Source organism: Protopterus annectens, chromosome 8.part0 (genome assembly GCF_019279795.1).
Source record: "Protopterus annectens isolate FY-2018-M chromosome 8.part0, PAN1.0, whole genome shotgun sequence".
Lineage (NCBI taxonomy): Eukaryota > Metazoa > Chordata > Ceratodontiformes > Protopteridae > Protopterus > Protopterus annectens.
This window is the reverse complement of record NC_056741.1, coordinates 1,165,499,219-1,165,520,057: the sequence shown is the minus strand read 5'-3', so window position 1 is coordinate 1,165,520,057 and position 20,839 is coordinate 1,165,499,219. Positions and strand designations below refer to the sequence as shown.

Here is a 20,839-nt window from a genome sequence, read left to right as displayed (position 1 = left end):
TCCCATGCCTGTCCTGGGTTCATTAGTGGAGTGGCGGCCCTTACCTTGCTTTTTCTCTTTACATGTACCCATCCAGCAGTATGTTGGCTACACCAAGAATGCAATCATATGTGTCTAAATGGTAAAACAACTAGTTCTGAATGCTATACACATGTACAGCTATCAGTTTTGTTAGGACTCAGGTTATGGAAATTATGATTTTTTTTTCATATTTTGGTAAATAACTTGGCAAAGGAGAATCTGAATGTGCTAAGTAATACCTCATTTGAAGACAGTATTGCTGATTCCAACATGGTAAAAGAATTGGGCCTGTATGTTGTACACATGTGCAGATATCAAAGTTTGTTTCGGACTTAGGTTATGGAAATTATGATTTTTTTTTCATATTTTGGTAAATAACTTCGGAAGGGAGAATCTGAATGTGCTACGTAATACCTCATTTTGAAGACAGTAGTGCTGGCTCCAACATAGTAAAATAATTGGGCCTGTATGTTGTATACATGTGTAGATATCAAAGTTTTTTTCGGACTTAGGTTATGGAAATTATGATTTTCTTTTCATATTTTGGTAAATAACTTTGCAAGGCAGAATCGGAATGTGCTACATAATACCTCATTTTGAAGACAGTATTGCTGGTTCCAACATGGTAAAAGAATTGTGCATATATGTTGTACACATGTGCAGATATCAACGTTTGTTTTGGAGTTGGGTTATGGAAATTATGATTTTTTTTTCATATTTTGGTAAATAACTTTGCAAGGGAGAATGTCAGTGTGCCTAGTAATATCTCATTTTGAAGACAGTGTTACTCCTTACAACATGGTAAAAGGACTATGTCTGTGCACTGTACACATCTATAGATATCACAGTTTGTTTAGTCTTGTAGGATTATGAAAATTATACATTTCCACTACTTCTCATTATTATGCCCATATCTCTGCAAGGGGGCATGGTGATCACACAAATGATGCATCACTTTGAAGCTGACATTGAGATGCACAACTTCTACACTGATATGTAGGCTCTGTCTATTACAGATGATGAGATATTATTCTTTGTTTATTTATCAATTATGAGAAATATTATATTAATCATATTTCTGTGAATATCTCCATAAAGGAGCATCACACAGTAATGGTTAAGGTATCATTTTAAAGCTGACGTTCATACTAACAAATTAAATATAAATTGTATGGGTCTACATGGTACATTGACCAAGATATTGTGCTTTGCTTTTCCAAAAAGGTAACAAATATGCACAATATCAACATTCCTTGCCAAATATTTAATAATGACTTTGATATGCATTATCAACATTTATACTGTTGGAAAGGTCAGTGTCTGCTGAACAACTTTCGCGTTAACATTTTTAGTCTAGCTCCTATAGTTAAAGAGTTATGAATAAGATGGGTTGCAAACTGGCTCAGGGATAGAACCCACATGGTCAGAATTGCAGGTGCCATGTCAGATTCTAAACCAGTTACAAGTGGCGTCCCACAAGGCTCAGTCCTGGGACCTCTCTTGTTCGGTATATATTTCTGTGAGGTACAGGCTAACACGGGAGGACTATGGCTGATCAAGTTTGCAGATGACTGCAAACTGGGTGCCATAATCGACTCGCCGACTGACACAAGCATCCTCCAAAAGGGTCTCACAGAGACGGATAACTGGTGTCAGAGCCATGGCCTAAAGCTAAATGCCAAAAAGTGCATAGTCATCCCCTTTGGGAAAAACAAAGTGCCCACTAATTATCACATAGGTGGTAATCCATTAAGTACGGAAGAAGTAATTAGGGATTTGGGGACCCAAGTAGATAGCAATCTCTCCTTTGACAATCACATTGCCAAAGTGGTTAGAAAGGCCTTCTATATAGCCCACCTTATCACGAAAGGGTTCACATCTAGATCAAGAGAGGTCATTGTGCCCCTCTACTCATCAATCATCAGGCCCATAATTGAAAACAATGCCCCATTTGGGATGTACCTTACCCGACACCTGCAGCAACTGGAAAGACCCCAAAAGTACCTCACCAAGAGGATCAAGGGACTCAAACAGATGCCCTACGCAGTTAGGCTAAAGAAACTCCAGCTCTACTCAGTTGCTTACCGCCTACTCAGAGGCGATCTGTGCCTGACGTATAAAGCCATGTCCATGCTCCACCTCAAGAAATCCAAATCCCTTAGAGCTACACGCTCCAGGGACTTAAACCTCAGCACAGAAATAAATAGGACATGCTGGAGGGACAGATTCATATCCCAGAGGCTCCCCTCACTCTGGAACAAAATCCCAATCCATATTAGGCAGAGCCCCTCAATGACCCTCTTCAAGAGAAATCTTGACGAGTGGATGGGAGATCGTAAGTTTACCCCTGGGATCTCTTCTGTGTCCCTACTAGACAGAGGCACAGTAAACTAACCTTAAAAGGGCTATCTTCTGTGACCTACTATACAGAGGCACAGTCAACTAATCTAAAAGGGTGGCGAAAGCCAAACACACTCTGGCTAGGCTTATAAATGCCCTAGGGAAGACAGCCTAGTATCAACCTATGAACCTATTTGTTTTCTGTATGGTATTAGAAATGGATTTTCTGAAAATGTGCTCAGGCTGCACTGTTGTTCCTATGGTGGAATTAAGCAGGCAGCTTTTTCAGAGCTGCTCCGGAGTGAATGAGTTAAGATACAGGAAGTAAGGAGAGTCAAGTGAGTTAGGTTATCTGATCAGATTGACAGCAATTGCACTTTTACCTTCTTGAGAAAACTTTTTTTTTTGAGTAGGGAACATTCCAACAGTTTGGGAGCAAGGGGTGAAAGTCTTACCACAATCTTAAATTATAACAAATTATGGTTTAACTTTGGAAACATCATAATCCAAAAGTACTGATTATTAAATTTCAAAGAAAGGAACACAAACTTAAAAAGTAAAAAAAGAATAACTAAAGGTAGCACCACTGACAACAGACAAACAGTAAATAAATCATCTGAAGAAGTATCTGAGTAAAGTTTTATTTATTCACTTACAAAACCTTGGAACTCCACTCTGACAACAGAAAAATAGTAACTAAATCATTTGAAGAAGAATTTGACAGAAGGGAATTTAAAATACCAGAGCACAAGTCAAGAACACTAAGGAATTGTATATGCACCATGGTAAAGCCACTGCCATGTGGAAGAAAAATCTAGTTGCATGCCAGATTGATTATAGGAAACAGGGTACACCCAACAGAACGCTCTAAAGAGCATCACAAATATAACATCCAACTGCTGTAATTACCTTTTCACAGGCTGAGTACAAGAGATTCAAATTTCAGGACTTTAAAACAAAAGGCAGTGTGTATTTTTCCACAAATCTAACAATCTCAATGAAGAGAAACAGAATCTCAAGTTTTGCAAAGGTCAAGCTCATTGCTACAAATCAGTATCACGTCTATGTTGAGTATAGCTAATGTCACTTTTTCCCCACAACCTTCTGACTCTTCAAGTAGTCAACTGCAGAAGGACAGTATGATGACAACTGGGCAGCTCTTGCTGCACAGCAGGACAGCATGGGCATTCAAACTGCTAGCTTCGCCATTAGCAAAGACTGAGGTGTTGATTTGCCAAGCCTAACCAGGATCTTGTGCTGACAGGCAATTTGCAGTGAATCCACACACCTGCTCTATATACCTATACATGCCTACATCTGAGAAAGGGCAGCATTCAAAACCTTCTTCCTCGTCCAGATACCTAAACAGCAATTGTGCAGGAGTTCCTGTCTCTGGATAATGAAAATACAAACGTGGCCAGCTCTAGGAACAACAACTGCAATGAGGTACTGAACATAAAGTTTTAATAAACATATTTAAAAGGTAAGCACTTTTGTCCACACAACTATGAGGACTTCATCAGAACTAAACCGTGCCCATTATTTCTCTCTTTTAAATATTGCAGTTGTTCCAACAAGAGTTGGCCGTTGGCCGTTTTGCCTAGTTTGTGTTTTCATTGTGAGCTTTGGTTCTTCGCTGATAGATTGGTGATTTCCTGTCTCTGATCTTAAATAACTAAACTTGAGCTAATCAGGTCAGTAGCTACATACATATTCTGAAGAACAGACGAAACTCATTGTCTCTATGTAGTGCTAAGCATTTCAGTGCATTGTTCTTTTTGTGACTTATGAAGTTCAGAATTACCTCCAAATCATCACATAAAACTCTTAAGAGAGCTTTGCAAAGTTAGCTTCCGACAGTTGGTTTACATTAGTGTTTCTGAAACAGAGTACTTCCAAGCTCAACCATCAATTTTATATGAACATGATTTGTCAATTTCTATGCAGGCTCATTCACCTGGTATTAGTTTTAATGCAGACTATGCATTGTTATTATGTTTATAATCATTACTATTATGTTTACCACTGAAAACAGAACAATGATTTCACAGTACCATGTTAGCAGACACTTTCCAAAGAAATCAAGAATCACAGATCTTATCACATTTACAGTACAATAATAAACAAATGACCATCACCCTTTGTAACTCACCCAGTACTCGTAATGCATGATGATCATCCTCTAATGCATTGTAGAGAGCTAAAGAGCCAAGGGAACCAGCACTGTACATGTAATCAGCATTAGGTGAGAAAACCAAGCCAATGACCTGACCACGGTGTTGTCTGTCATGAAAAGAATGCAACATAATTAACAACATTCCTTGAAATGACTGTTTTTGGTGTCAGAACTGTTTTATATGACAGGAGATGCACCAAGTGATATGTTGTTACAGCAGGCAGGAAATATAACCCAATCAATGTTAAAAAAAAAAAAAAGTATTACATGTTATTAGCCAACTAAGTAAAATAAGGCAATTGCCAATACTGAATTGTTTTACTTCCAGTATCAGTAAATGTAAATTGTTTTTGCCACCAGCTTATTTTAGTATAATTGCTACCCAAACAGTAGTTCGTGGATGATACTGGGGCTAAGAAAAAGAACAAAAAGAAACAAAGCTTCATCTGACTCCCCCTCCCTCACCAGAAATACTGGTGATGCAGCTGAATAACCTCCAAATCTGTACAGGTTGAGGTCGACCTAGAAATGATAGTTTAAAATGCTTCCCTCTCCTCAAAAATGGTTAATTTGCTCAGAAAGAACAAGAGGGAGGAATTACTGATAGACAGAGATTAAAAGGGTTACGCAGCAAGCCCTCATGGAGCTCTCAGGCTACAATCCATAGTCTCCATACTGAAGTAAAGGAATCCAAGTAACAAATAGTTAATACCTCAAAAAGAACATGCAGAGGTTACAGTGGCAGATTTGGTACTATGTGAGCAGAAAAATATCAGTTTAAGCGAGCTGGCAGAAAAGAAAAATACATGGACTCTGTTCTTAAACAATTTTCTAATTAGAATGGAATAAAAGAAGAGAGTTTTATAAAACACTAGGGAGGCACAGTCGAACAGCGGATAGTGCTGTCACCTCACAGCAAGAGGTTCCCTGGTTCGATTCTCAGCTTGGATGCCTTTGGAGTGGAGTCTGCAAGTCATCCCTGTGTTTGCGTGGGTTTCCTCTGGTTTCCTCCCACATTCCAAGGACATGCAGTAGGTGGTTGGATACTCTAAATTGACCACAGGTGTGAGTGTGCGTGCAAGGGTGTGGTGTGGAAGAATTGACATGGCAAGGCTAGCTACCCCATGGTGTTAACCTTGGCTTTAGATGATTGTCAATGTTGAAGTGATACCTCAAACCCATGTGCAAGAAATGGGAAAGCGGTTCTAGATGGCTGGCTGGATGGATTTTTATCATGCTTGTTCTGTCTAACTGCTCTACTCTGAAATGCACAGTCCACTTCTCAAAGTTTGCTCTGAAGAAGACAGAGCTCCAAGTGCGCTATATCAGCCTAGCAAAGGGGCAAAATTTCACAATATACTTTTTTTTTGTTATAACCAATTCTGTTTATTGTAGAAACCACATACTATTAACTGTCGCAATGTAGTTTTCATGCATAGTGTATCACCTTAAACTAGCAGCAATTTGTTTTAGTACAGTATATAAGGATAGACTTTCTAAAGACTATGTGCAGTCAACTCCAGTCCAATAGCTGCTTAAAAAAGGAATAGATTTGTTTTGATCACCATGCATTTAGGCAGAAATCAAAATATTCCGTTTAGATTAACCTGGTAGAATTAAAACACACAAAATTATAACAATAACGTCTAAAAACTGATAAATGCAACTGGTCTACTGCCCTCCCCTACTTCCCCAACCAACCATCCCAATCATAATACTAACACAGTCTCTCTCAAACCAATCAAAGGCATCAACAACTAGTTTGAAATTTAAATTAGTCACAGGTATTTTCTTCTTTTTTTTCTGAGTTGACCACTTTTACCCTTTTTGGTTAAATATTCCCTACCCTTACAACAAGATGGTTATTTAAAATATTTAACTTAAGAATTCAAGATTAAAACTGAAAATAAATACAAAAGAGATAAAATACAGTAAAAAGGTACATAATTGGGTATACAAACTAACATGTTGTCTTTTCTCAGGTCACCAATTCTACTGCTCAAAAACCTCTTAATTGCATTCCTTGAACTTTTGCTACAGATGCCATTTCAAGATTCATTTTTTCCTCCTACTTTGGCTGACCAGAAGTCTTATATCCATCTTTTCTTTTCCCCTGAATATCTCTAGGATGTCTTTCCACTCCAGACTCTCTTCTTTTTTCCACATATGGGGTGGAAGCTTTTTTTACCCACTAGTACAGTTAGTATTAAGAATAGCACTGATAACTCCTAACTCAAGATCCCAGCTTACCTGGAATAAATCTCTTGTGATATGTCCCCCACTACCATCTGTTAGATTACAAACATCTTTTCTCAAATCTATTTTCAAGTCTTAATTCCCTACATTCCCAGAATATATGTTCCCAGGGGGCTGGTTGTGTCCTTTTACATCTCCAGCATGTTTTGGGTAAATGGGGAAACATTCTTTGGAGTCACTTTGGAGTGCAATAGTACTTGTGTAAGATCCTGAATTTCTGTGCTTTCATAACAAACTTTGGTGCAAGGCAAATTTCTCCTACCACTGTGTGTTTGTGGAGTTTCTCTCCAGAACTTCTCCCTATTTCTGACTCATTGAATATTCTGGGCCATTTAAATTATTAATTAGTCCCACATAATCCCTTGAGAATAGCGTCTCTCTATTTGTCACTTATGTTCTAGCTTTCATTATTATTTCAGTCTAACCTAAGTAATTCTCTTGAATGATCCTCTGCTTAGGCCCATACAGGCCAAACAGAATCTTTCTGGGATGTCATATCTCCTGCACACCTGTTCCTAAGTTAAAACAGACTCCTGTTAATCTGCTCCCAATATTTTGTGTCTTGTTTCAGAATTTTACATCTTTTATCAGTCCAAACCTTATTCTGTCTCTACCAAGTTTAACCCAATGGGCACAAGGAAACATAACGTGCTTCTGCTTTCCACTTTTTTAAGCAGTTGTTTTAAAAAAGAAAGGGCATATCCTTCCCTCCTCTCTTTTGAGCCTTTTTTCTTCCATTTCTGATCAAAAGCCTGGTCCTGCAGTTCTTCTGTTCCTCTTTCCTATTCTAAGATCATCTGTTCCCATTTTATAGTTTCTGTCCTGATGCAAATATATCAACTTGACTTGGGCAGTATGAAAGTCCGTTTTCAGGCTATGCATTCCCAATCCCACCTACTCCATAGGCCTGACAACTTCATCGCAAATTAATACCTGTTACTATATAGAGCAGTGGGGGAGGGGGGTTATCATGAGCATGTTAACTGCTTGAATTTTACTTTCTTGGTCCATTCACATGAGATTTCACTGCCTAATAATTATCATCATTTTCTGTTCCATCTCTTTCCAGGTTTCTTTAGCCACCTGGGACACTTATTTTTTTGATTCACACTCCAAGCATCTTACTCTACAATTGCATTCTTTTTCATCTCATTTGCTTTACAGCCTACTATCATAGTAGAATACTAGGCTAACAACCCAAGCCATGTTTTTAAGCCTAGCCATGCTTTCCAATAAAATCTGAAAGGCAATGGTTCCAAAGGTTTTGGGAAGGTGTCTATACTAGGGTATAGGTAGTTGGACAGTTACAAGCTTCCACTCTCTAGTAGAGACCTGGGAGGCAGACCAGGGTTATATCTGCAGTTCTCCAGCCACTCATCCAGGCTCCACTTGAATAAATGTAGGAAAGAACTCTACTTCACATGAATGGGAAGCTTGTTCCAAAAAGAGGGAGCCACTGAGACACATTTACCTCTCCAATATGTCCTATTTACGCTGTAGGCAAGGTTTAGGTTCCTAGATCAGGTGTTTCTGATGCTAGTTGTGTTATGGATATGCAACAAGTCCTCTAAGGCTGGATCTGTGAATGCTTTGTAGGCCAGGCATAGACCGCCTCTCAACAACCTGTAGGATACTCAGTTCAGAGACAACGCTTTGAGGTGGTCCACAAAGGACTTTTTTCTCTCCCATGTATTCTTTTTGTGAGAAACCTCTGAACACTCCAATTGCTGCACGTGCTTGGTGAGGTACATACTGAAGAGGGCAATGTACTCAATGACTGTTTGACAGCAGAGGACAAAGGGATGAGGACTTGCTTGGATCTATATGCCATACCATTAATCAAAAGTTCTGCAGCAAGGAACGATTTTCTCACTAAAGTGGACACATTATGGTCAAATGCCAAATCTCTGCCCACGTGCATTCCCAAGTTCTGATGACATGGTCTACTCTTAGGGGTATATTATTAATGTAGCAGTTCACTGGGATGCTAGCCTTATTGAAAGATACTACAAAGCACTTCTTCTTTAGCCATGACACTGGCACCGGTTATTTGTCTATGTCAGGCCTTTCTGGAGGATATTTGTATCTTGGAAGGGAATAGATGCCTGCTCCCAATTTGCAACAGTTTGCAAACTTGGTCAGTCAGAGGTCCCTGACATTAGCCATGACTTCAGATAAGTAGATGCCAAATAGGATAGGCCTCAGCACAAAGCCCTGAGGCATCCCGCTAGTAACTTGCCTTTTTGTAGAGGTTGATTCCCCTATTTTAACTTAATGCATCCTGCCTGTGAACCACCTGGTTATCCAGCTGATGATATATGGGTTGATATCTAATTTAGTGAGCTTGTCTACAATGCCTGAGTTGGGTACTGTGTCAAATACCTTGGCTAAGTTGAGGTAGGCAGCATACTCTACAATAATTCCTAAAGTTCCTGGGTTAGCAGGTGCCCCAGGGTTTTACATTACTTCAAAAGATACAGCTTTATACTTTGACCTTCGCAATGAGAACATTACACTAGGAAGTGTGTAATGTTATGTCAAGGTTGTGAATACCAGGTGAAGGATGTTTGTGCCCCTAGAGGGCATACAAACTAACTGGTCAAGGGTATTATCATTTACAAAGTCCATGAATCTCTGGGCTTGCATTTTAGGGATCCTGTATGATTCCCAGTTTATACTGAAAGAGTTAAAAAAAAAAACATGAGCATGGAGTAGGGTTGAATGGGAAGTGTGTCCAGTGCATTTAATTAAGTTTTGTGGCTATCTTGGGTCATAGAGGGGGAACCATAACTTAAAAGGATATAACATAGGACTTTGTCTTTTCCATGTCCAAATTACCATAGAGTCCATCATATTGAGAGACCAGCCTTGAGGTGCATTTGTTTTTTAATGTATAGAGAAGCATGTCCATCTTTTGTGCCTTTCTGTGCAATAGCTGGTGTAAATGTGTGGAAAGCGTTGCAGCCCTGTATTGCTGGGGTGCTCTCAGCAGCTTTAAAACTATGTCTCAGTAACTTCACAGAGATCTACACTCTCCGGGTTGAAGACAGCCTGCAGGGAGTGGAATTTCCTATTTAGACTCCTAGCACTGAGCAGTAAAACCTTCAGATTTTCCTGGGCAGGTACAGTAATGTCAGAAGATTTAACTGGTTGGCAATGCCTAAAGACAGTATAGGGTCAACAAGGTTTGAGCCAATATCCTTTTATAATCTTGTAGAATTTCAAATAATGTTGGAACATATTTTTTTCCAGGCTAGTTAAATACAACAGTATATCATCTGTGAACGGGCTGATCAATTCCTGCCTACCATGCCAGTTATACCCTTCTAACAGGGACTCCCTTATTATAACTGCCAGTGGTTCATTGTAAAGGACAAATTACAACAGAGAGGAAGAGGGCATCCCTGTCTCATTCCTCTTTCAAGGCAAACACAAGAGAAGTGAAAAACAAACCGGTCACACCAGGAACTTAGCAAATTTGCAGTTTAATCGACACACTTTCGTCTTACTAGTTTCAGACTTCTTCAGAATAAAAAAATAAAGTGCACAAACACACATTATATACCCATTTCTCCACCCCATCTTAATTAATTCATTTCAGTGCCACCCATTTGTTAAAAACAAACATTAAAACAGCCCAACATAAAAAGAATATTACATTCATTTATATTCATTTATTTATTACAAACTCACAAAACATATTAACTGTTGCAAATATCATACAATTCATAAAAAAATATGCTGCTTTCAATTTCAAAATAGAACTCCTCAAGGGAAAAGCGTTCAGAGAGGCATTGGGACATTTTGTTCAGAAACCCAAAGTGCCTAACTGCTACTTAGACTTATTAGCCTAGTATATATGCATGTAACTATATACACACGCACACACACACATATATATATATATATATATATATATATATATATATATATATATATCCATATATAGTTATTTATTTATTTTTAAATAGATTAAATCTTTTTTGTGGACCCTCAAGAAGTGTAGATAATAAATGAAGCCAGGGACAAGGACAGATGACAGAGAAAGAGGCTCCACATACAATATACTTCAGCCTCTTTTTTTCTTTCCGTTTCAGAACTTGGTCAAAAAAGACACTGCAGTCTTTTGGTTTGCTTAGGCAGTGGTTCCAACAGAGCAAGGCAGCAGCATTTACAGTCCATGTGCATTCCACTGACTTATAAACTCTTGTTTGAACCTAAATGACATGTTATGGTGACCTCACTGAGTGGTGAAAACAGTACTAAATGTTCAGTACTTAAGTGCAAATAGCTTATATGCACGCCATCTGACTTGTCTTTTTCACAACAATTATCTCTGCCTATCTCGTGTTTGAATTAAGTAGGATATAGGGGTAAGGGCAAGACAGACCTAAGAATAATTCTGTATTACCCTGGCACTCCTAAACATTGCTTTATCTACTTGTGATAGGGAATGGAGTTTTTAATGAACTCAGGGTTCTGATATGGTGTCTCTGAATCAGAGTGGGTGTTTCTGTGCAGGGCTGCTATACTCCTCCCTGTCATACCTCTCAACGTACCAAATTCCTCAGAATTTCCTGGTCTTGAGGCTAAAATAATGAGGTTCCATTAATTCCCAAGTGGCCCCTTGAAATCACAATTTTTTTTTTTTGTCTTTACTTACAATTTTTACTTAGTCTGTGTTTTAATTGATTTATAATTGTTGGTGCATCTGTAATGTACTGCTTGCTGTCTATCAACTCCAACAGGCATTGATTTCTTGCTGTTAGTAGGGGAAGGGGACCAATGACTGAGGCTCAAATTGGGAAGTTGGTAGCTTTTCACGGCATGACTTTTGTCATTTAAGCAGCTGGTACTTTGCACATGCATTTATACCAAAACAGAAGTAATAAGTAATGAAATGAATAGGTATTTACTGGAGTTTGTGCATGTTAATGCACATACGGCTGTACTTAGCCAGTGGAGGTTGAGTTCAATGCTGCCTGTTAGATCAGAAAAAGTGGGCAGAAGGGGGTGAGCTTATTTTAAGGTGGTGCTTGGCATGTGTTGTCTTCTCCTTGCCATCAGTACATGCGCCAACAGTTTTAGTTCTTCATATGATGCTAATGTCGTAAACAACTTCTACTTAAAGTTTCTTCTTTCCCAATTATTTTGAGTAAATGCTGCAGTAAGCAGTGTGTGGGGTCCCATGTGGTATGTAAAATCAGAAGAGGCTCAGGTGGGAAAAATTCCAAGGACATAGTAAAAACAAAATGATTGTGAGATTGAAGGAAACTAAAGTGACAGTGCACAAATGACAGCCGCTAAATTCCTCTCAACAGTCCTTAAATTTTCTCTTTCCATCTTAAAATCTGATATATATATATATATATATATATATATATATATTTTTTTTTTTTTTTGACAAAACATGGTACAGAGGAGCAAAAAGTGTTACTCATCAAAGCTACTAACTTTACTTCAGGTACTGTATGTTTACTCAAGTTCTCTTATTCCGGGATTTCCGTCAACTTATTTCTTGTGCAAAGTAATACGTTTTTAAAAACTGTCCGTCATACCTCTCAACTGTCTCTGATTTTTTAGCTCAGAAATTTGCTCTGTCCCTCTAAAACTGATGATTTTGAGAGAAAGGGAGGATGGATTACACTTCATAAATAATAATGATTAATGATACAGACTTCTTTTATGTCGGCGCATTCATAAAATTAATTCACATTATCTTGTCTGTTACTGTCTGATTCTAAAGTTAGTACTATATTTTAAAAAGCATCTGTAATTATTTCTGGATTTGTGCCCGAGTCTGGCAGTAACAGATTGATGGTCCATTGGTCCCTTATTTAATGCCTATGACCCTGATCATTTCTGGTTACATTATAACGTTTATTATTGGCAGTTTATTTTAACAGTTAACAGTTCGTATAATCGTGTTTTTTTCTTCATCTGGCTTGATCCAGAGTGCTGTGTCTTCTAGTTTTTTAGCACCTTTTAAGGAATGTCAGAACTCTGACTGCAGTGTATACTTCCTGCCTGCAATTAGTTTGAAAATGACAGAAAACACAAAGGGTGTGATAAAGGAAGGATTTATGGATCTAATAAGTCGAGTGTGAATTCATTGGACCTGGCAGTTACCGAAACAATATATATATATTTTTTAATTTCTAAAGATAATACAGTTGGCCTTGGATGCAATAGAGGGACCTTACACCCCTCTCCCCACAATACTGCTGTCGGTTGCCCAACTTAGTGGAAGGGGAGAAATTCCATGCATGCACGCGTGTGCACACACACACACACACACACACACACACACACACACACACACACACACACACACACACACACACACCACAATTTAGGGATACAACTACGCATTCTATAACTAAAAGGTTTTCTAGATTCTTGCTCATTGCATTACCTTTTTCCTGCCTGATTCGGTAACCTAATGACCTCATTATCACACTTTTAATAAGACTTCCTCGCTATTTCTCCCTCTCTGTCCTCTCTCTTTCTATGTATAGTAATGTTTATATACATACTGCCGTTATTCATTTAGAGAAGTTACTACAATCTCAGGTTTTGCTGCACTGTCTGAATGCCAGGTTTCTGTGATATAAAAAAATGAGACCACAATAAATAGTTTCAAAACTTTTCTCACCTTTAATGTGACCTATAACCTGTACAATTCAATTGAAAAACAAATCTGTTAGGGGAAAAAATATAAAAAACGTACAATAAGCTGATTGCATAAGTGTGCACATCCTTAAACGAATACTTTGTTGAAGCACCTTTTGATTTACTTACAGCATTCAGTCTTCTTGGGTAGGAGTCTATCAGCATGGCAAATCTTGACTTGGCAGTATTTGCCCATTCTTCCTTGCAAAAGTGCTCCAAATCTGTCAGATTGCGAGGGCATCTCTTGTGCACAGCCCTCTTCAGGTCACTCCCACAGATTTTCTATTGGATTTAGGTCTGGGCTCTGGCTGGGCCATTCCAAAACTTTAATTTTCTTCTGGTGAAGTCATTCTTTTGTTGATCTGGATGTATGCTTGGGGTCATTGTGGTGTTGAAAAGTGAAATTCCTCTTCATCTTCAGATTTCTAGCAGACACCTGAAGGTTTTGGGCCAAAAGTGACTGCTATTTGGAACTGTTCTTAATTCCCTCCACCTTGTCTAAAACCCCAGTTCCAGCTAAGAAAAGCAACTCCAAAGCATGATACTGCCACCACCATGCTACACCGTGGGGATGGTGTATTTTTGATGATGAGAAGTGTTATTTTTGCGCCAAACGTACCTTTTGGAATTGTGGCCAAAAAGTTCAACCTTGGTCTCATAACACATTTTCCCAAAGAGAAATGAGTGTGAGATTTCAGAGATTATACGTAAACAAAAAAGGCACAAAGCTCCAAGGAATGATGACTTTCCATCAGAACTTTATAAAACTGCTGTCTCTTCAACTGTGGAATATGTAAGCAGAATATATAATAAAGGCAGGAGACGACAGATGTGCACTCTAAGAATTTTTTTACTAAGGTTACTGTAGTTCTCTTTCCCGAGAAGGTCAGGATAGAATTACAGACCAATTTCTTTGATAAATATAGATTCAAAGATTCTGGCAGACATCTTTGCCAGTAGATTAAAATGAATCATGTCAGGGTTGGTAAAACAAGGTCCAAGGGGAGTTTGTCAAAGGCTATATTTCAGTGGAAAGGTGATGGCAGTTAAGAGAATCTGTTGAGCAGGGTCAAAAAGAGAGGTAAACTTAAGTAGGAGCAATTTTTTTAAATAATTTTTATTGAACCGACATAAAAACAAATAGTGTGTATAGATTACACTAGTACATATTTTCTGAAAATAATATTAAGTTAAATTTGATGAACTTATTGCTAAACTCAACTGGTACCAATTGTCAGTCCATAAGTACTACATGTTTGCATTTTACAAACTTTAATTGGTCTTCAGAATGTTACTTGCATGTCTTATGAAGACACTACTATTATTAGAATCTTATTTTAAGCATGTCATATATACATCTCCATACATGTATAACAAGGTAAATACAATTATACAGCAACCAGGTACAAACTAGAGCTACAGTTATATCTTAACTAGATTTTCATAAGCCACTTCCCATGGGAAATGTGCAGCCAATAAAGATAATATCAATTTATATATGATTAACATACAAGTTAAATCCATAAAGCATCCATTATCTCAATATTAGTCAGTTTCCAGAGCCTCCACTTTATAAGCAATCCCTTTTTCCTGACTACCTATAATGCCCCTTATATCTATGTTCCTAATCTCATTCACTACCCTTTTCACCTCCCTTGTGTTTGTTTTTCCACTTTGTAGCAATGGCTTTTTTGCCACCACGATTAAAAGAGATGATAATGCTTCAACATGTGTAAGCTTGGTAATATTAGCTCAACCTAACATTAACAACTCTTAAGTAAAACAGTCATCAAATCCAGTTATATACCTTACTGCAGTTTTCATTTCCATCATAAACTGTGTCAAATGACTGCATTTCCAAAGGAATGTGTTCCCAAGTGCTAATTACCCCTCTTCACATCTCCAATATATACCATAGGCCTTAGAAAAAAAATCCTGGCTATTTTTTTTTCTGGGGATATAAGTGGCCAGCACAGCGGATAGAGTTGTTGCCTCACAAGAAGAGGTTCCCCAGGTTTGATTCTCAGCTGGGGAGTCTTCTGTGTGGAGTCTGCATGTCCTCTTTGTGTTTGTATGGGTTTAATCCAGGTAGTCTGGTTTCCTCCCACATTCAAAAGAGATGCAACAGGTAGACTGGACACACTAAACTGGCCATAACTGTGTGTGTGTGTGTGTGTGTGTGTGTGTGTGTGTGTGTGTGTGTGTGTGTGTGTGTGTGTGTGGTGTGAATGAACTACTGTAGCATGGCTAGCCACCTTGTGGTGTATGCCTTGGCTCTAGATGACTGTCACTGTTAAAGTGACACCCCGACCCCATAAGCAAAAATATGAAATAGGGGTTGTGGATAGAAGGATAACAATTTCTGTGTGAGAATTTCCATATAGATATTCTAAACATTCTCAAATTTGTGGCACATTCAGGGACTGGTACTATTTGTTGCCAATCCTCACTGGTCAGGGGGACAATACCTAACTTCTCATTCCGTTTCTTAGAGTTTTTGAAGGTTTAATTCTTCATGTCTATCCAGACACTATAAACTCTCCACTAAAATCTTTCTTGAAGCTTTCATCAGCCTAGCTTTCATGATAAACTTTACAACCCCTAGTTTATTTTCTCTGTTCATATTTTCTTATCTCTCTCTATAATATATATATATATATATATATATATATATATATATATATATATATATATATTCCCTTAGTTCTGATCTTAACCCCACATACTGTGATTATTCATCATCATTCAAACTAAACTCATTTTTATTGTCTCCTACCTTTTCACTCCTCCCCCATCCTAAAGCTGCTCCCACCATCTTGGATTCTTGTTTCTCTCACTCCATATATATGAAGTCTTGTAAATCCCTACAGCTACAGCTCTCTGCCTTTCCTATATTCTAGCATACATTTTTTTCCAGGGCTTGACTGTTTTCAGCCTAAGCAAGTTCCTTACTGCATACCCAATGTACTGCAATGGATTTGCCTCTTCTGGTTCTTCTGCAACCTTTCCAATCTGCAACATTTGTTGGTCCTAATCTCCATCCCTCTGTTGACACATGTTCCACTTGGGCTGATAATTTGTAATTTGTAGAACATAAATAAGCCTGAGTTGTGTTGCCCTATAGTGTGGCTCTAAATCTGGTACGGACAGCACCAACTGCTCGAGTGATGTACATGTCTCCCATTGCACCTTTTTATTTTCCCAAAAAAGTTCCCTCAGCTCCTAAAAGTCTCTTCCATATCCTACCCTCAGGTTGACACTAACAGGTTTGTCTTAGATACACTATACATGGCACCAGAAACATTATAATTACCTTAAGTTTTACTTTTAAACTGCAATCATCTTTGCATTTTACTAACCACTTTCAGAGTTACTTCCTCACACATTATCTTTACTTGTTTGCTGTGCATTCTGCTTTACCCAGACTCCTAAATAATTACGCTCCCATAGGTATTGGCTATGCCTGTACCAACTCAAAAGAAGGACAATATTCTGTCACAATGGCTTTGGTTTTATTCCTGTTTATCTTATAGCTTGCTATATTTCCAATACTATCCATTTCCTGGAAGAGACGCATCAGGTTCTTAGCTGGCTTGGTTATATAGACTATTATATACCACCAACAAATAATGAAAGTTTTCATGTATACCCCTCCCTCCCAAGTATAACTTATTTCTGACTGTCTTATTTTCAGAGGAAACAGGAGTGGAGAAAAAGGACATCCTTGCCTTACTCCCCTAAAGAGCTCTATTACGTGTCATAATCTCCCACTGCATATTATGACTGCTTTTGAATTTTTATACACTTAACAAATTGTTTCTATCCATCCTCCAGGAAACCCAAATCTGCTCAAAAAACAGAAAAACAATACATCCAATTGAATGCATTATTTTCATCTAAACTCAAATTCCCATTGATGTATTTTTAACCATGTAGCATCTTACTGTACGGACATCTTATTTACATTGCAAAAGTTTGTCTGCCCTCTAAAGATACTATTGAATATTTTGTGCCATATCCTCCTTACTCTTCTCCATATCTCAACAGGTATCCCCATCTGTACATGATGCTTTTCCTACTTTCTGAATTTTCAGTGCCTCCCATATTTCCTCTTCTGATGCATCAGCAATCAAGGCTTTCCTACACATCTAGTTTTGCTAAATGTAGCTCTCTCAAACATCTTCTCTTCATCCCGCAACCTGCCCATTCTGTCTATGCAGCTCTCCATAATATTGCTTCATTATTTCTCTTATTTCATTTGATTTCTAGTTAAAAAACAAGACATAGGAAGTTTAAGTTTTGCTATCATACAGTTAACTTTTTATTGCTTTAATCTCTGCGGCAGACATTTTGTTACCCTTGGATTGGACACACAGTAATATCACCTTAATGTCCTGATTGTAGATTCATTCATAAAGTCTAAACACTCCCAACATGTCTTGTTTATTTTCTCTTAATTTCACCTGCCACTCTTCTTCATCTTTTCCCTTTTGTTCCTTTTATCTGTACTAGTGCTTGTGTACATCTTACTATAGCTACACTTCATTTGCCTTAGCTTTGGCCATGGTTTTAAGCCTTACCTTAATCATATTCCACACCTCATCTTAATTATCTTCTTGTCCCTCCAACTCTTGCATTAGTTTCATCAATCTAACATCTAACCAATTCGCAAATGATTTTAATTTTAGAAGTTGTATAGAAAACTGACAGTGTTTCTGCACCACCTTCTGGGTTTTACTTTGCAGGCTTATCTATAACTGGAGCATGATCTGTCGCTACAAATGAGTGTGTCACTGCCTGCTGCAGCAAGCTTACATGCTCTCCACTCACTGTCTGTATAACTTTGCCCAAATTTTGTATTTATTTGAAAAAAGGATACGCTATTTGTTCTTGCTCCAATGACATAACATTTATTAAGACAAAATTCTTCATATATGTCTAAATATCATTCCTTCATCAAGACACCCAGCCTCCCTGGTCCCTCTGTCATTTTCTGCACATGAGATTCCAATCTCTTGCTATTAATGTTCATCTCTCTTGAAAAGCCATTGCATTACCCTTTACAGCTCTTTTTTCTAGTATTTTAAACCTTGGTTGACAAATACAATACCAAAACAGTCATCCTCCTTCCCTCTCAAATGCTTTTTGTCATTTCACATCTCCCTTGATCATCAGTTTCTATTGCTCTCTCTTTTTATCAACAATAAAACTCTCCTTTTCTTCTCTCCTGGCTGTCGCAGCTACATAATATCCCTCCCTTCTACTCTTTTTTATTACACATTCATGTTCCTCTCTATTAATGTGCGTCTCTTGATATATTTCTACCTACGTTTCACATTTTTCAACATATCTAAGTATCCCATCAATGTTCCACTTGTCAGTATATCCATTAACTTTCCAACTCAAGATATTCAATGTTTTCTTCATCATTTAAGATAGTTACTCAGACCTCACATAGCTTAATTTGTTCCTCCTATATGTCTCAATTTCCGTTTTCCATCCACTGCTTTTAGTTTGTCCATTTAACACAACTATTAACTTGCACCCTTAAATATTTACTCTTAAGTTCCCTGAGTGAATAACCTTAACCATAAACTACGTACAATTCCATTCCTATCTTTACTCATTCCTATATGCAATATATAGATACAGTGTTCTTCGGTTTGTAATGCTTTTGATATTATCCTTGAGAAGATGAGTTTTGGATCTTCTAAACAATTCTAGAAAAATTACTTCTTTTATGTATAGTTTATTTATGGGCAGTGGGCCAGCAGAACGGTTTGTATGATACTTGATTTTGATAGGGAAAAATGGGGCAAAATTCCATAGTGAATCTTGTTGCTACATTAAGGTCAGGGGAGTGGAGTCATAAGTGAATTCTGATATTTCATTAAAGATTAGGTTGAGGCTGCCATGTTTGTAATCCTTAAATTTAGTGGGGTTTGTTATAGGCGATGTTTTGAGTGTTTAAAGGATAAGTTCACAATTAACAGTCAGACTACACTAAGAAAGGACATACCAAAGGCGTACTGCAAAAGGCCACCATATTTGTAAGAATCAGCCAAAAATGCTGTGTCCTCTAGTATATTTATGTCCAAACTGTTGAAAGTAATTTTTAATGAGTCTAGGAATTTTTAGGTATATCCTACATTGAAGGTACAGTTGTCCCTGTTCACTGAAACGTAGTTAAAGCTTCCCAACTTAAGCAGAGTTTTGCTAACAGGGAGATGATTTAAAACACTGAGGAATTGTACACTGTCACCAGCTACAAAGAAGGTGTTCTGTAAAAAAGCTATTAGTTGGTAATTAATCCTATCTAAACATCAGTAGTTCAATGAGTTCAGTATGCAAGTCCCAAGGGAGCACCTTTACTGAATCACTTGTGACATAGACAAACTTACATTTATATAACAAGTAAATAAACCATATTGACAAGTTCACATTCATAAACATTACAGATTGCATATATTCTTCTATACAATACAATCAAAACGACATTACATAATTTGCTCAGTTCCTGCATTTTCTTAAACCTCATTCCTCCTTCAAAACATTTTTCTTCATGTATTTTCCCACAACTTCCATTTTTTCTATGTGCTTTGTTCCTACCCCTTTTCCAAGGATTACTTCCTGTTCCTTTACCTCTGTTATAACAGCCAGAATGTCATGTACAGTTGGTTTAGACTTTGATTTCCATTTTCAAGTAACTGCTTTTTTTGCAGCCAATAGAATTAAACTTAAGGCTTTACCATGTCTAGGCAATTCAGATGCTGTATGCCAGCTCAAAAAATAATTTCCTTAGTTACACTCATTTGCTCACCCAGTACTCTTGATAGAATACACTGTAGAGAATTTTAACAGTTTGCCAACTCATTACACTCTAAAAACATATGCTTCCAGGTACCTCTTTCTTCCCCATTACACCGCCAACATTTTCCATCTACCTGTGGAACAATTCTTTGGAGTCTGCTTGGAGTATAAAAGTACCCATGCAAACACTTCCAAGCAAAAATCCTAAATCTTCAAGTTGCTGCATATTTGGTAACCATACACATGTCCTCCCATTTGTTTCCTTGTGATCTGCTTTTCTAATCTATCTTCCCAGTCTTTTTGACCTCCTCTGACTGATTCCTATACTTAATGTGCAATATTTTATATTCCCAGTTAACTATCCCTTTTTAACAGCAAGTTCTGTGCTAGAATCAACTAAAAACTCAACCAGTATATGTCTTTCACTTACGATTTCCCTATCTCTTTCCCTTTGCCTATACGCTGATATCAATCCTTAACAAGGAAGACAGTCTCTAGCATGCAGTCCAAATGTCATACTGGCCTCCTCCCATTCTATTATCTTTCTCTCTCTAATTATTTGTT

At 37.8% G+C, this 20,839-nt stretch overlaps 1 protein-coding gene across 1 annotated transcript in view; it reads right to left on the bottom strand.

The window, feature by feature from the left end:
- WDR90 (WD repeat domain 90) overlaps positions 1 to 20,839 on the bottom strand; it is a 1,773,335-nt gene that overhangs the window by 848,370 nt on the left and 904,126 nt on the right. The window contains exon 21 of the mRNA XM_044079383.1: positions 4,514 to 4,644. Within this exon, the coding sequence (XP_043935318.1) occupies positions 4,514 to 4,644 (131 nt within the window). The remainder of the gene's footprint in view (positions 1 to 4,513; positions 4,645 to 20,839) is intronic.